Source organism: Lotus japonicus, chromosome 2, assembly GCF_012489685.1.
Source record: "Lotus japonicus ecotype B-129 chromosome 2, LjGifu_v1.2".
NCBI classification, from domain to species: domain Eukaryota; kingdom Viridiplantae; phylum Streptophyta; class Magnoliopsida; order Fabales; family Fabaceae; genus Lotus; species Lotus japonicus.
The window spans coordinates 62,579,207-62,597,030 of record NC_080042.1 but is presented as its reverse complement, the minus strand read 5'-3'; the positions used below and the strand labels follow the sequence as shown (position 1 = coordinate 62,597,030).

Genomic DNA, 17,824 nt, shown 5'->3' with positions numbered 1-17,824 from the left:
CTAAGAACTTGCGTTGTCTTTACAAACATTTGATCTCTCTTGTCCAAGAAAGTCAAAACTCACAGCTTGGATCGTCCGATTTCAACGTCTCACTATTCAAGAAGTAATCGTCTGACTTATACTCTTGTGCGAAATGTTTATATCTAAAACAGAATCAAAGTCATGAAGACTCAAGTAATAAAAAAAAAATTGTATGTTTATTGTAAATCTCAAAGAATGGTATGTCCATGTCACATTTTTTAATATAAGAAGGTCGACACTCGACCGGGCTTAAGACCAGTACTCATAGCTACCTACTATTCTTATCTACCGTTGTTGCTCTTCTCACCCACCACTCCCTCCAAAGTCCAAAATGCTAATCATGGTTGGCGTGACATGAACATAAAAACAAATCATCTTGGATCCCACTAATTTAATAATATTGCTTAAGGTTTCAGGTGTGTTGATGGGCCAATGCCCAATGCAAAACCACCATTCAAACCTGATACCAAACGTATCTTTGTCTTTGCAACAATGATATATACACACTTCATTTTCTAAACACTTCATTTCCACTCATTTTTATTTCTATCTCTCTCATCTTATCATCTATCACATCTCATATTTTCTCTCTCTTACTTTTTCTTTTCTTCCTATCTCTCTCTTCCTCCACCTCTCTCCACCTCATTTTAGAGGTGTCAACATAACATTATTCTTGTCCATTTGAAATTCAAATTAAACATGGACTATATCATACTAAGGGGGTATTCCAAGCTTTTCTGTAAGTAAAAAAAATGAATAAAAACGTATGGTTTAAAATTGTAATTGAATTTCAGAAGTTTGCAAACCAAAAATATTTAATCGAACCTATTAAGGATCCAATAAAAATAATTAAAAACTATAAAGATGGGATTGTAAAGAAAGAATTGTTATCTTTATAATATTAATGCGCGTGTTTGGAATGATGTATAAGAGTTAACATTAAAATAAAAGATTATAATAGAGAAGAAAAAACTAATATAAAACTAACTAAAACAAAACAAACTTAAAGCAATCAGATCATATTAGTTACAGTTTTTTTTTAATACAAAATACCTAAAACGAGGAAATATCATAAATAGACATTGTGGATTGCTTGCATATTGTAGAGATTTTTACTCATGGGAAGTTTAGATTTCATGCATGTGTCAATATTTTTATGGAGATTCACCTTCTTCTTACGCGCAATGATTTTGTGATTTGTCTTGCGAGCTTGAGTTTTAGCCGGCAACTAGAGCTTACTAGCCCTTAATTATCACTCAAAGGCAGTTGTTCGTCCTTGACTTAGGTAATTCTAGTCTTTTATTTCCCATTCAACAATAAATTAAATTGAAACTGGGAATTTGATGTCGGATCATAAATTAAATTGAAATTTTTGGAAAATCCCACAAACAAAGAAGAAAAATAAAAACATCCTGTAAGACCAGACCAGAGCATCCAAATTAGGATAAGAGAAGACTTCAAAGTAAGGGATTCTAGGTCTAAGCAATTAGTTCAACAACTCCTTCTATTATCTTTTCCTTTTTTTCCAACTGAACCATTCAAAATTGACAAGCCTTGAAAGACCAATTCCCCAAGCCTTGAGAGAACATATCAAAACACAAAATCAAAAGGCAAACACTTCAAAAAAAAACATGAATCCAATAGTACTAATATTACTTTATATGTACAAAGAAACAAAAAAGACGAAAAATTGAGAAAATATTGCTAATATTCTCTAGTAGTAATTAAGAAACAGGGGTAAACAGAGAGCAGGGGAAGCATCCAAATCCTCCCTCTTCAATCTGCAATTCTGCATACATCATCAAGAGACTAATCCAAATCCAAAATCCTAAAACATATTCTTGTCCTATGAATCACCAACTGAAATTGGTCTGCCGGAGATCCCCAACGGCGACCGGGAAATCTGCCGGGAAATATCCCGGAGAACTGGCCTCATCTCAGGCTGACCAGGAGACCAGTCAACAACTTTCTCTGATTCTTGCTTGATCTTCCTAACCTGGCTATGAATCGGGACACCCTTTTGCGAGAAGCTTCCATCTTCGTTGATCTTCATGTTCTCCATGCTTTGAATCAAAGAATAAGACTCAATTTTTGTCTTCTAACAAGGTTTCGTAGCTAAAAATGCTCTGTTTTTTGCTATTGCCAATTTTTCTCATGAAAGATACATGTAATACATGAGTGATATTGTGTACGTGTGTGTTTATATAGCCATAGGGGAATACAATATTGAAACGTAAAGGAAAAGAGAATAGGGAAGTTTGGTAGGTAATCTCTATCTTTATTTTTTGAGATCAATTTGAAGGTGACTAAATTGGACCATGTCGTTGACAGAAGAAGTTCTAGATCATGTGCAACTTCACATGGTGGCGCAATATTTATCTAAGATTTTGTAACCGTTTGTTTAATTTCCTTGATTGGGTCAATCGTGTTTGACTGAATAGACAGAGAAAAGAATATAAAGTTACTCGAATTATCTAAACTGAAACATGGTATTCTGATCATGGTATTTAAACAGCTCAATTTACAACTCAAATCGAGTGGAATGGATTTAGTGTCAAATTATTCTTATGTTGAAAATTTTGTGTTTATAGTATATATTAATTAGCTATAGGTGAGATTTTTGTAGTATCTATGAAGAGAAAGATAGATATAGAAAATTTAACTTGATAAAACATGATAATAAAATTTGGACATGAGAGAATTCATTCGACAAAGTAAGTGTGTGAGAATTGATCTCAAATGTCATACCAACAATGAAATTGGGGAGGAATAAAGAGTTTTAATTGTAATTAAATTTCAAATATACAATAGTTGGTATTTAAATTATGACAGTATATAGAGTGATTTATACTAAAAAATTCTAATTGCATTGTAAATTTATGATGATGATTTTTATGCCAATTATTTTCTTATTTATTCGATACATCATAAGTTTTGGTGAAGAATAATAAAAAATTCTTTTATTTATGTTTCATATTCTTATTATTTCCCCATGTATATCTTTTTTTTCTCTGATGTGTATGTATTTTTGTGAGGGATATCGTCATATCGAAATTGATTCTGCTTGTATGGAAGAAAATCAAAATGGATAATTATGGGTATATTCTCGCAGTTCATGCTTTCTCAACAAGTTGCCAAATTGGATGATGAGAATTTGATATGATCGACATGCATGGTTATTTTGGTAGAAATGACGGCAAGTGGGCGTTATTTGATTTTATTTGATAAATTCGGCTCATCGTTTTGGTAAATGGAATAGTTTATTATGTGTTATTTTATATAATTTTTATATATGAATAAAATATTCACTGTGACATTTATTAAACAATTTTTATATCAAATTAAATTAATTTGTTCTTCAATTATTTAAGAATTTTAATTTTGATCCACTACCCGTATAATCTCCTTTTACATTGATATTCAGCCATATCATATCATGTTAATAAAAAAAACCATATCATATCATGTAATTGGCTTATGCAATTAGATAGTAGTGTAATAAGACAGGATTGGTTTGAATTTAGGGCGTGTCCGAACCAATTAAATATGTTCAGTTTGGATTGGTTCAGATTTCCTGATTTTTACTTTTAAACCCGAACCAAACAAACCCGATCTCAATTGGATTATTAGTTCGTTTCGGATGGTCGGATTAGGAATAAAAAATATTATTTAAAAATTTACACAAAAATTATTCTAAAAACTTAAAAAAATTATAAAAAAACATAGAAAATCCAACATTTCCAAAGAACAAAATATTCAATAATGACATAATCAATATAATTCAAATAAAACCAACATCTTCAATACAAATATAAATTGGCAGTGTAATGGGTTGGGCTGTTTGGGCTAAATGTAAAAAAAAATCTCAATTCATTGGGTTGGTTTGAATTGATCGGTTTTTCAATCCTCAAAACCGATACCCGAACCGATAGTGATCGAATGCAATAAATAAACTTTGAACCAAACCGATGATTCAATCCAACCCACTATAATGTGTTCAGTTCGGATCGAATTTGAGGATCGAACCATACCCACTTTTTTTTTTGAAAGTTGAAATATATATAGATAGAATAATACTTGGGATCAAAGACTCTCCCAATTGAGCGTTAAGAGCAAATACAACAAACAGGAAAAAGAAAATAGGCATACAAGTGAAAGGAAGCAAAAAGACAACTAAAAAAACAAAAGAAAACAACAAAATAAAGGACAGCAAGACAAGCGAAGCTGCACCCCACGGACCAGCAGCAGCAGCAACTTGAAAGGCAAAATTCAGAACACCACGAGAGGCTCCAAGGGACAAGAACCATACCCACTTACAAGTTACAACCCTATAGTTAGATAATCTACTTTTTTGATTAAGAGGCGGTTTAAATCATCAAAGGTAAATGGACCCAGCACAATCAGTGCATTCTATAAAAAACTTTTATTTTATTTTATTTATTAGTAATATGATATGTTATTTTAAGACCAACAATGATTCACAAACACCTAAATAGTATAAACTACTCTTGGACATCTCATTTTGTGGCGGTTTTGAACTTACAGGACACTTTGCAGCGGTTAAAAACCACAGCAAAAGTGGTGTTTGATAGTGGTTTGCACTGTTATGGTGTTCACCAATCTTTTTTAAAATACATATTAGGAGATATTATTTTAGTTTTCTATGATTCAATAATATTATAACATGTGTCTAGTATTCTCTCAATGTTAAAAACTTACTCTATATCTATATCTTAGGTGATTTAGCATTCAAAAATTGTTTAAATTTCTTTTTATATTGACCATATATGTATAAAAATTAAATTCATTCATCATTCATACAAGTTTTTTTTGTTAAGCATTATTCATACAAGTGATGATATGCACTAATTTAGTATATTATAATTACTTATAACTAAGGTTTATGCGTGTGAATACCGGCTATAACTGAAATTCTATGTGTGAACATTGAGATAGTGGAATTTAAACGTTCACGGCTGTGGTCAAAGCCTCTATTTTTGTTTCTTAGTGTGCGCGAGTAATATTGGTTCAATTCAACCAAATGGGATTGGAAAGCCTCCTAAAATTATAAACTTCGTACACAGATTTGACTGTGGAATTCGATTATGAATAGACTAGATAGATATGGATAAATTAACTACTTTTTTTTTTTTGCTTCGGTGTTATGAATCAGATTTTTACTATTCCTATTTGGAATCACGCTTAAGCCAATAAAACATGGTTTTGTTTTTTTAATTTTTCGGAAAGTAAAAACATGATTTTGTTGCTATCATCGGTCATATTTAAAAGTAAAATGTCACATTAATTATTATTTTATTTCAGAGCCTGCAGCTAAGAAAGCTAATAAGCTTTTTTTTTTCATACATTGGAAAAATAAGCTAATTAGATTTTTGTCCAATTATAAATCATTTAAAAATTTAAAATAAATTTGGATATAATTATAAAATAATTTTGTTACTTATTTAACTCAAAGTTAAAAGATAAAATATGAGTTATTTTTATGTAATTAAAATAAAATAAAAAATTAATTTAGAACGAATCGTGATCAATTGTGACTATGCATGAATAAAAAGTGTTGACTCCATATTAAATGGAGGAGAAGTGCTTCGGCGAATCGGCGCCGTTTCGTGAATGAACGATGGATGTTTCTCTTGGACGGCGAATGCGTGCTTCGGTGGTTCATTGTATGGTGGCATGATGCCTTTCATCTAATTGGATATTTGGATAGCAAGTTTGTTATCCTGTTTGGTATATCTATAGTTTTTAGAAATTAAAATATGAGTCATAATGTCTGGGAAACCTAAACCGTGACCATTATATTTATATGACCACCATGCGTAGGATGATAATTAAACTCCAACATGTGTGTATTCATATAATTCTGACCTTGACTTTGATAAGGAAATTCTGCACTAGTGCACTGATTGGATTTTTGAAAAAACTGAACCTGAATCTGAAATGGAAGAAGTAGAGATGAAGATGGGTTTACGGGGTACTAAGAAGAACATTTTTAATGGGAGTGTCTCACACTAAAGAGACTCTCATTAGTGTCTCATATCATTGGAGAGAAATAGTTCTTTCACCATGTCTAATTTAGGTGTGGTAGTGTAAAAACTTCTCTCTCATGTGTCTCTCATAAATATGTTCTTATGAAATATTATTATATTTGCTTATCATTTTATCATATAATTAAAGTGTGTAGTTGAATGTGGGGTCAACTATAGAAACTTTTAAGAGTTTTTGGGTTGGAGTAAAAAGTTAGTAAAATGGATAAAGATGCTCTAACACCCACCTGAACTCGTTAGAGCCTCTCCAATGGAGTTCTTATTTTGGGACCTTAAAATAAGATATGGATCTTATTAGATCTCACCATTGGAGCTATCCTACATGGCATGAGATCTTAGCAAAAGCTAAGATCCGTGCCTTAGCTCAGGTACTCTCAAATGTGGGATCATAAATAAAATAATATTTTTTTCTCTCTCCTTCAATACCATAACCAAAGTGAAAATTAGGGAGGGAAATAAATAATATAAATATATTGGGTACTGTGGGTCCAGTCAAAAGTAAAATAAGATCCCAACCACTAGAGTGAAATATGCATGAAGACCTTATGAGTGTCTTAAATCCTATGTGGCAATTTGGGCCCACAAAAATTGAGTTAAGTCCCAAAATAAGTTCCTACCATTGGAGATGCTCTTACATAGTTGGAATTGTAATAGTATAGTTAAATAATAATTACAAAATGTTTTGTTATTTAACTCATGTTTTGTTAAAATTTGATTTAATTTTCAAATTTCTTATATAATTTTTAACTCATATTTTGGTCAATTTGGCTAGAAAAAAACCAGGTAATATTCAACAATCATTCTGTCTCTTTTGAATCTATATGGGATTTTCATCTATCTCAAATTTCTGCTTGGATACACGGATGGTGGAAAGAATGTCTCTATTCCTCTTACGAATTTGTACAACATTTTGATGAAATAAGTATTAAGCCTCCAACACCCAAATTTCGCTCTAGTGTTTCGAATGCTCCTGATTTGGGCCTGCTCAAAGCTAATGTTGATGGCTCCACGAAAAGCAAACCTGGACCGAGTGGAGCAGGTGGTGTGATTTGGAATCACGCCAAAGAATTCGATGGTGTTTTTTCTGAGTCTTTGGGAATAAAATGGGCATACGAAGCAGAAGTGTTTGCAATTCTAAAAGTATTGCAGTTCAACAAGGAACACTCCCTCAGACACCTCGTGATTGAAAGGGATTCCTCACTTGCAGTAGCCTGGGTAAACAGCAATTCTACAGACCTTGGAAGCTTCGAAATGAGCTGAATCTGATTGACAACCTATGTGAAGAGCTTGCAGTTGTGGCAGTGGTTCACATTTACAGAGAAGCAAATCCTATTGCAGACCATATGGCCAAATCTGGTGTTGAGCGCTCAATACCCCTTAGCGTTTTCTTTGGCTCTACCAGGCTTTGAGCAATGTTAGCCTTTGACACTTCTAGTTGCAGCCTAGGATTTTTGCTGCATCTTTTCTGTTTTTTATTTTGATTATGGTCTTTGTTCTATGTTTTTGGAGCCTACTTGAGAGGGTTGGTCTCAAGTTTTTTCATTCAATAATATGATTTTGATCTTTTGAAAAAAATTTAATTTTTAACACCTATTTTTTAAATTATTATTATTTTGCTTCTAAGAGGAAAATTAAATGAAGAACAAACACTACACAACGACGTTAAGATATAATGATGCAAAAGCAAAAGAAGGGGGAGATTTCGAGACATACCGTTGAAAGTCAAGAGACGAGAAGCTTGTTGTGTCATACAATCAGCTATATTGTTATTATCGCGCAGGATACGCACCAAAGAGACATTTCAAGATCATCAAGCAAGCAAAGGATGCATTCTCAAAATTGTCTCCCAGTCCCAAAAAGTTGAAATTACATCAACAGTTTTCTTTAGTGTTTCCATTGCGTTAATACGTACAATTCGAAGCATAATTGAATTAATAAGATTAAATAAAATAAATTAAAATTAAGGAGGACATGAGTTCCATGTGGATTTCCCTAACTTAATGAGGTTGAGTTTCATATTTTTATCTCTCCTTTCTCGAATCTGCCCGCTCTCAATATCGTAGTATTTACAATAAGCTTATCATGTGCTAAAATTAATATGCATAAAATTTATTTTAACTCGTGAACCAAGTTATTTTAGCTCACGGTAGACAAAAATTGTATACTTAATAAAATGACAATATTAACATTATTTATGACTTCATATGCATGTTCCTATTTTTTAGAAGTCTCTTATTCACTAAGTACAAGTCAATATATAACACTTATCGAACGGGACGAGATCCCCACCCCCAAAGAGGTCCCTCAAGTCTGGGACAATCAAGGGCTCAGGAGAATGCTCCCTAGGGGCGAGGGTGAAGACTTTGTAGACTAAGGAAGTTCTGTTTAGAACAATCGTCTTTGGGCGGTCACAGTATGTAAGGGAGCTAGGCCGAGTGTTTCAAGGCCCAACTAGCCCAATTAGCTAGCCTAGGAACTAGGGTTTTCATGTAATGCCTCTATAAAAGAGAGCATTGACATCATTGTAAATGATCTTTGCATATATCTAAAAACGAATATATAGGTTATTACCAAACCTGCCGCTGCAAGGGTTTGTGGCCTACACCCGTTCTGAGTGTTAATTCTGGAACACCTATAAAAAATGTAATACTTTGTTCTCTGAGATGTTCTACACTTCTACTAGTTTTGGAGTTGTGGCGAGGGGATCCCTCCCTCTTGCAGTGATGAATTTTCGACCAGACTGATCTCTATGACATCAAGTCATGAAGGGAGTTCTAGTTGTGTAGGTAGATTTTTTTATGTAGATCTTTGTGCGTTGCAGCTAGACCTGAAGGTGGTGTGGAGGCTTTGGTGGCGTTGTCATTAGTTGTTGGGTGTTGTCTTTTTTTTTCTTCTCATTTTTATTAGTTTTTTGTTTATGGTTGCACGCCTTAATATGTGTGTTTCTTTTCTTTTCGAACAGTTAACTAAGAACGAGTGTATACGTACATCTTATGAATATAAGCCCAAAACAACTAACAAATAGACAATAAACAGTTTATATAAATTTTCTCAAACACTTGCATATATAAGCACTCATGTTATATAGATTCAAAAAGGATTTTAGTCCTTCTAAACAAAAATCATACATGTACTGAAAATTCTGTGTCAGCAACACACTATATTGAAATATTCTCTCACACCTCCCTATGATTGAGTTATTTTTTAAATAATTAATATATTTCTTACCACTTAATAAATATATTAATTTTGTGAAAAATGAGCTAAGTACATGATCTACGTTGAAGAGTGTATTTATCGCGTATAGGGTCGTACCCGAGGTAGAAACATGATTACTTAAACATGTGGTTCAAGCAAAAATAGAATAAAGAGTGTATAGATAAAAAAAATAGAAAATTACATTGGACTTTCCTAAGATTTATTATTATTGCATCGATATTCCTATATTATTTAGCAATACACTAACCATCCTTATTTTATTCGAAACAATGCACTGACGTACATCTCTTGAGATATATGATTATTACACCGACCTCCCTAACATTTATCACTATAACACAATATCACTTTGTTTTAAATATGAAGAGGATGTCACTTTAGCTTTATCTTTTGCAAACATTGATGTTTTATTTGTTCGTCGTTCCGACAACCGAGCCGCTGACATTTTAGCCCGGGGACCATCCTCTTTTTTGGTTTGGATAGAGGAAGGACCTCCTGGTCGTGATGCTTTTGTAAACTCTGATGCTATAACTTCCATGCCTGCTTGATTTCTGAGATCTATGTTTCTTTCAAAAAAAAATTAATAACAATTTCTTTAAAAAAATTAACCCTTTATAAGAATTCTACGCTTAATCATGTCAAGAAAAAAAAATTCTACGTTAAAATTTATGTCAAAGACTCCAGGTCAGCATTTAAAAACTCATGCCTTAAAATTGCAGTGCATGTGATGGGTGTACCCAACCAAATCTTACCAATTGTTGTCGTTAGTGACGAAATGAAACGTCACTGTTGACGTGGTGGATGGCTAGGCCGTCAAGTTCGTTGTTAAAAGGCACGTGTATCAATACTTGTCAACTACCACTATTGCGAAATTATGTGATTGTCCCCAACCCTCATCCCTCAAAGACTGCACCATGTATATATGCTTTTTAGTTAACCGTTATTTCAAAGTTATAAGTTTTTTTTAGCTAATAAAAGTTTGAGTGAGTTCGGATCCGTTATAAGTATTGGTAAAGAATGTTTTTAGAATCATAAGTCACTTACGAAGGTACTTATGAATCGTCCATCTACACAGTTTTCACGCCGTCAATGAAAATCAAATACACAATTTCTGAGAGAAAATGTTTCATCATTGTCAACTATGCTAACATGTGTTGGTACTAGTGTTTTTACCCGTGCGTTGCACGTCGAAAAAATAATGAACTTTGTACATTAACAAATTAAAAAGACAACAATCCATTGAAGTTCAAATATGAATACAAATTTCATTAAACTTACCAATAATTTGAACTCAAATTGAATATCTTTTGAATAGAATCTCTTCTAAATTCAATAAAGGCACAAAAAATACATAGATATCACTATTAGTTAATGCATCCTTGGACTGCCATCTCTTCCTTTCTATAATTGAACTCCAAGGGACCTGCAAAAGTAGGAGAATGAGTTAGTAATGATTTTCTATTTTTCTTATTCAACGTCTTTTAAAGACTTTATTTATAACCTTCAAGCATAATGAAAACATTTGAAAAGAATTCATAATTTTCAAGGGTAAATAGTTTATAACTAACCAATCATATGTTTTAGAATACTTCTTCATAGACCACATTTCGAGTGCTATTTGAAACTACTCCTTTGTCATCAACAATGAGAATCTTCAACCCTTTTCTGGATTTAACTCTTGATACTGCTACATATAATTGACCATGCGTGAACACCGGTCGTGGAAGATATAATCCAACATGCGACAAAGATTGTCCTTGATTCTTATTGATAGTCATGGCAAAACAAACAGTTATTGGGAATTGTCGTCGTTGGAATTTAAAAGGGAGGCCAGTGTCGGAAGGAGTCAAGCTCATTCTAGGAATATAAACAGGTTTTTCTGATTTTAGTCCTGATAGTGCGGTAGCTACAATTATATAAGGAGTCAAATCTGTAACCGTCAATCTAGTGCCATTACACAAACCAGAAGCCTAATCTAGATTACGGATGAGCATAATAGGGACCCCAACTTTGAGTATAATTCGATGGTTCGGAATACCAGAGCATTTAACATCATTCAAAAATTCAGAAGTGAACCATTCTGCATCTATATCTGATCTTCATCTGATCTACATGGAGTATCATAACTCAAATATTCAGTCTCCTCCCCAGGAATCATAGATAGCATATAGTTGTTGACCTCTTCTACACTTTCTAGAGTAGGTGCAAGTAGTGCTCTTTGTTGAAAATATTTTGAGTTTTCCAAATTAGCAACAATATTGGGGTATGCAAAGTTAACCAATTCAAGTAAAGGATTATCACAATCTTTCACCAAGAGATCAGGGGGAATCTCAATAATTGAATCATCATCATCAATTGTTTTCACTGTTCCATCCCCTACTTGAAGAATCCAATCTGCAAATTCCTTGATTTCACTTGCAGAAGATGAAGATGCAGCTTGTTGTAACCTCATGTTGATTGTTAGCTTCAATACTTTGCAATGCTCCCATAGGTAAGATGAATTAACCGCAGATGAAACAATATCAAATCTACTACCTTTCGAGATTACCGAAAGAATTTGCCGGAAGTCTCCCCCTAAAACTACAACTTTCCCTCCAAATGATTTTGGATGGCCAAAAGTTGCTTCAGTTTTCATAATGTCATTTAAAGTTCTGTCTAGAGCTTCAAAACAGTGCTTGTTCATCATTGGAGCTTCATCCCAAATTATAAGGCTTGCTTTTTGAAGTAATTCAGCTTTTTGAGAACCTTGCCGAACATTACAGGTTGATAATTCATGGATTGAAATAGGGATAGAAAACCTTGAGTGAGCTGTTCTTCCTCCAGGCAATAATAATGAAGCAATCCCGCTAGAAGCAACATTCAGGACAATTTTCCCTTTAGATCGCATGGCAGCAGAAAGTGTATTCCACACAAACGTCATACCAGATCCCCCAAATCCATATAAGAAAAAAAAAACCCATTGTTTGACTCCACAGCATTCAAAATCTGTGAAGAAAGGAAATAAATTTGAAATCTCAATACAGCGAAAAATAAAAAACATACAAACTTAGAATCACTTTTATAGATAGGCTAAAATGTACCTTCGTGTAAGCTTCCTTTTCATCCATGTTGTATTCCACAACATGAGTGTTACCGCCATCGTCCCTAAGCAACCACTGTTTCTTAAGCTTCTGCTTGTGATGCCTGACATAACCACGATCCAACTCCCCTTCGTACTGTAAAAAAAATGTTGCAAAGAAAAATCACATGCACTGAAGTAGACATGTTGAAACACATAAAGGGAGAAAAAATGTGAACACATATTTACCTCCAAATTCCGGCTCACAACAGGGAGAAAACTCTTGTAGAACAATCGGGGAAAATTTTGGGGATTCATTGTGAAATGGGTTTACTAGAATGAAGAAGAGAATAGAAGTTGCAAGAAGAAGATTTCGAAATACACTGCAGATGATATGCAACAATGAGTAGAAAAGCAAATGATTGATGTAATGGCATGCAAAACCACATAATAACACGTGCCCACTTAACAATAGTTTGAACAGAAACTTACTTGGGAAGATGGAAGAGTGTTTGTGGGGATATGGGAATATTAAATTCCCACTTCAGGAAGAGAGAAAGTCTCATAATGTTAATTCCAAAAGTAAAAACGGTTGCAGACATAAAGAAGATGAAGTGTTTAATCAATTTTTCATTTTTTCAAAACAGAACGTTAATATTATAAGTATTGGAAACGCAAAAGACTATCACGCCTTTTATAGAGAGTCCCAAATAGTTTTTTTGTTTTTTGTTTTTTTTTTTGAATAGTTGTTTTTTTGTTAAAAATAAATAAATCAACCGATTAAATATCATGCAAGTTGAAATCCCACATTCTATGGATATGAAACGACAAGTATTTTTTTTTTTAAAAAAAATTCATATTTAATTGAGGTTTTCTGTATAAATAACTTTGAATCAGAATTAAAAAACATAGATGTGATCAAAAAACAATTGACATTGAAATTCAAATTTAATAATTAAGAAGTCATAAAAAGCTCTTGCAATATTATAGTGCTTCAAGTAAAAAAATAAAATCACAACCGCATGTTTCAAAAAGCATGTTGTTGATTAAATATTTTTCAAACTTTGAATATCAAAGTCAAATCGTTTTAAATCACAACGAAAATATTGTCAAAAAGGCATACAAATTGGTTTTAGAACTCCAGATTAAACACAACTTAATAACGAATGCAATTTTATAATATTCTTGTGCTTCAAGAAAAAAGATAAAATGCCAACCAATTGTTTCAAAAGGCATGTCGTTGATAATTGTTATTTTTTTAAATTTAAATTTCAAAGTCAAAAAGTTTTTCATCACACCCTATTGTTTCAAAAAAATATTGACTGGGCCCAGCAAAATATTTAGAAAACAAAAGGTTTTCTATTATCGAAATTTCCATTTAAATAGATAAATAATAATTTATTTTTCAATTCGTTAAAAATTAACCCATTTTTGAAATATTCATCCTGACATAAAGAGACAGGTTTACCCACAGACCAAATAATACCAATAACCATAATATAAATAAACTTATTACACATTAGAAAATAGAGATCATGGAAAACACATCACCGTTGAAAACATGAAAATTAAATTTAGCTATGATCCAAAATGATGAAAGCAAAAATCATAGCAATGTCATTACAACCATCAAGCTCAGCACAATGAGCAACTCGAAACAAAATTCAACAAAAGAAACAAAATAACCAAAGTTCTTAAAAGAGAAATTCATGGGTCAAAGACCCCACTAAAACACCAAAAGACAAAAAACAACTCCAAAAAACATCTTGATCTTTCACATCTTCTCCTGCTTAACAATCTTCAACGGCTTCTTGTTCCAACACCATTTGCAAGGGCATCAACATCAACAGGGACAGGACGCTTGGATGGAGGAGAATCATTGTTTCCAGCCTGAAGGGGGACTTGAGATAATACATTGTCAGGAAGTGCAGCTTCAATCTTGTCAACAACATCACAAACCTTCACCTAAAAAAAAGAAAAAACCAATCAGAACATATAGATGAGATAAAATATAATTAATAAACTTAACATAAGCATTCGAGAAACTGCACAACATTATTCTCATCCGGAGGAGAAGTTTCTTTCAGGTTTGCCACAGAATTAACCTTCCTTCCAGCCACTGTTTTTTGCTTAAGATTCACATCAACCTCACTAACATCAGTCTGGAAAATATAAAAAATCAGAATTAACAGTTCTGTAATTTTTAAATGAAAGAAGATCAAGAATTACAAACAATAAGCAATCAAAGCACCAGTTCAGGGTTCTTGGAAATAGAGGATACAATATCAACTTGGACAGAAAAAGGACTCAAATTCACAGATCCAGATTCATTGTTAGGAACTACAGCTTCAATAGTTTGTTCAACTTGGTCTTCCTTAACCTGAAATTAATTCAGTTAGAACATGAATCAAAAAACAGATAGTAACCTTGGTTGAAGAGGAGCAGCCTCCTCAACTGCAGGATTAAAAAAAATCCTTGTAGCGCCATAAACATTCTGAATGCTAGCCTTTCTTGTAAACGATTTAAAAAAAATTGAGAATTGCAGAAAAGGAACAATTAATGATAGGCAGATTAAATAAATACCTTTGAAAGGCTTGATCTTGGCAAATTGAATTACAACAACTGCATTAGTCATGTCACCAAAAGCCAACTGACAAACTATTTCATCCACATATTTTCCAAAAAAAGAAGCTTCAATGCGAACCCTAAAGAAAAACAAAAACAAAATAAACAAACATTGCAAACACAACTAAATATAGGCTGCAAGGAAATAAACAGATTGAAACATACCCTTCCTGATCAAGTTCTAATGTAATCCTCTTTTGCACTCTTCCATGTTTTTCGAACTCCTGCTCCCCGGACGACCCTGTCAGGATACCTATCACATCTGCCAAGATCCAAAAAGAAAAATAAGTCAGTGAGAGCAAAAACATGGAAAAAAAACAACAATTACAGTCAAAAGGAAACAAAAACCTATAAGGTAGGACGTGTCTGGTTCTTTGAATTTTAGCACCCTGAAAACACAAATGAATAAACAAACCATTAGAAAATATAGAGAATAAGAATACTGATTGAAAGGGGATGGAACAAATTCAAAACCTTTGAATCCATGTAAACCATCTCTAAAGACGACGGTAGTTTAGATCCAGAATAGCTTGGAGTTAACCAAAGACGAATGACCTTCACCACGATAGACCACGTTTCTTTCGAAACATCAATGCTGGAAACATCATCAACCCTAAGAGACATGGCGAAAAAGCTTGAAAAGGGATTAGGAAGAAATTATCGAATAGGGTTTCTGGGTCTGGGCTTGAGAAATCAAACCCTTTTATAGAAGAGATGGAGTGACATAACAATTTGAATTTTAAACAGCAGAAGCTGAAGAATCAAAGAAAAACAATCATGGTTTGGGAACAAATGCACCAAATTGTTTTAAAAAAAAACAGAAAACAAATTTTGGTTGGTGAGAATAACATTGGGTGAACAAAATGGGCGGCGAAGCCATCAATAACAGAGGAAGAATGTAGTTGTGCACGGAAAAACCGAAAAAGAATGAACAAAATCGAGGAAAATTAAGAAGGGAAAATGAAGAGAGGGAAAAAAAAAGAAGAATGAGAAGAGACACCGGTGGTTGGGAGGGGGAAAAAGAAAAACGCATTGATGGCATAGAAGGTGAGAGAAGGTGTTGGAATAAACTGTATTAAAATAATGGGTGAGTGAATAAAATATTGCAGTTTATTCAGGTGGGGGAATAAAATATTGCCAAAAATTTGTGGAGCTGACACATCAGCTAACAACTTCTTAGAATGATTATGTTTTAATATATGTATTGATTTTTATAGCTAAAATTATCATAGCCTAACTTTAGGTAGACTAATATAATATTGAATGATGTTTAGTTGACAATTTAAATCCACCTCCACCTTGTGAGGTAAAGAAGAAATAAGAGAGAAATGAGTGATACAATTTGTGATGTGACAGGAAATGTAGAGAGAGATAAGAATAAAAATGTGTGCAAATGAGATGGAAGAGAAAGTAAGATGTGTATGTATCATTAATTATAAAATCTTTGCTGAGGAAGTGAAACTTTGAGGTTTTTGGAAATCTTGAACACAAAGAGAAGTGAGGTTGTTTTGAGAATGAATGAACTTGATTTGAAAGCGGAGGATCAACAATCAACGAGAGAGCAAGGTCTGGAAAGGAAGGAGTTGTTGGGAAAATATTTGCTCATCACAAATTTACATGAATCATTGCTTTGCCAGAAATCTAAAGTTCAGTGGCTCAAGGAAGGAGGTGCAAATACTAATTTCTTTCCAAAAATACCCTCATATATTAATGTATGTTAAATTGTTCATGCTGTTATTATAAATTGCAATAAATTCAGATATTCTCAGTATCTATGATTCCCATAAAAATAAAAGCAGAATACCAAATGGTTAATGAGAGAAAAGGCATGTAACTTCTTATATCAGAAGAAAAAATGGAAATATATAGAGTAGATAATGTAGGAGAATAAATGATGAGAGAAAATGAATAAACTTCAAAGGGTAAAATAGGAAATTAAATCTTATTTGTCTAAAAACTAACAAAATTAATTGCATTTCTTAATATGGATGTTTTTTTCTTTTCCATGACAGTTATATAAAAACAAAGTGAGTATGAATTTGTGTCCGTTGAAATGCCAAGTGAGTTACGTCAGCTTAAAGTCAGTTAAACCAATACCAATTAAATGTCGTGCTTGCCATCGCGACTGATCCTAGATCATTGGGTTCAATCCATTTAACGTGAGCCACAATAGCAACATCAAGTCAACACAAGTCAACTTTAGCATCAACTTTTACCTCATTAAAAATTCGATGCTAGTAACCATTTTTCATGTTTTTTTTATAGGCAACCATTTTTTCATGTACTACTTAAATATTGAATATTAGTTTTCAAAAATAAAGGTATAAAAATTAATAAGTTATAATTTAATAATGCAATGATATATTTTTTCAAGGTGAATTCTGTCATACCCACATTTTTATTTGGGTGGGATACTCACATTAGGTGGTTTAGTAGATTAATGACATGTGATCTTTGTTGGCCTTATTCACTTGGCAACTCAACTGTCATCCGACGATCTTTGTTGGCCTCCACCGCGACCTTGAAGCGGTTGCTGCGAATCTCGATCCTAACATTGGGCTTGAGCAACATGGTTTCGATCAAGGGAGAAGTCTAATACTAATCGAATCGATGTCATTAATCGTAAGGTATATTATTGAGAAAATGCAATTGGTGATTCATGTGAAACATGAGTCTTTATTACTTTGTCAACTCATTTTAGATATCATATTTTAACGTGACTTAAGGTACCACAACAAACACATTTTTTCAAACGAATATAATCATGACGATAAGAAAGAATCAATGAATTTCATGCCATTCCAACGGTGCATATAGACAAATAATAATTGTACGT

At 33.0% G+C, this 17,824-nt stretch overlaps 2 protein-coding genes and 1 long non-coding RNA gene across 3 annotated transcripts; all 3 read right to left on the bottom strand.

The window, feature by feature from the left end:
- Window positions 1-1,507: 1,507 nt before the first annotated feature.
- On the bottom strand, window positions 1,508-2,293 carry LOC130735535 (uncharacterized). Its single transcript, XM_057587485.1, has one exon. It carries the CDS (start codon window positions 2,081-2,083, stop codon window positions 1,868-1,870), a length of 216 nt encoding a protein of 71 aa, XP_057443468.1. The 5' UTR covers window positions 2,084-2,293; the 3' UTR covers window positions 1,508-1,867.
- Window positions 2,294-10,995: 8,702 nt separating this feature from the next.
- LOC130735534 (uncharacterized) lies at window positions 10,996-12,510 on the bottom strand. Its single transcript, XM_057587483.1, has 2 exons — window positions 12,386-12,510; window positions 10,996-12,290 (listed from the first exon to the last, which is right to left on the bottom strand). Exon 2 carries the CDS (start codon window positions 12,223-12,225, stop codon window positions 11,392-11,394), a length of 834 nt encoding a protein of 277 aa, XP_057443466.1. The 5' UTR covers window positions 12,226-12,290; window positions 12,386-12,510; the 3' UTR covers window positions 10,996-11,391.
- Window positions 12,511-13,957: 1,447 nt separating this feature from the next.
- LOC130735533 (uncharacterized) lies at window positions 13,958-16,757 on the bottom strand. The gene is made up of 7 exons (XR_009018491.1): window positions 15,463-16,757; window positions 15,337-15,377; window positions 15,154-15,250; window positions 14,947-15,068; window positions 14,615-14,743; window positions 14,418-14,525; window positions 13,958-14,328 (listed from the first exon to the last, which is right to left on the bottom strand). It is a non-coding gene; the product is annotated as an uncharacterized LOC130735533 (long non-coding RNA).
- Window positions 16,758-17,824: the final 1,067 nt, after the last annotated feature.

What these genes read in the sequence shown, in the direction of transcription:
- LOC130735534 (XM_057587483.1), bottom strand. Translation starts at nt 12,225, where the DNA reads ATGACGTTTGTGTGGAATACACTTTCTGCTGCCATGCGATCTAAAGGG.
- LOC130735535 (XM_057587485.1), bottom strand. Translation starts at nt 2,083, where the DNA reads ATGGAGAACATGAAGATCAACGAAGATGGAAGCTTCTCGCAAAAGGGT.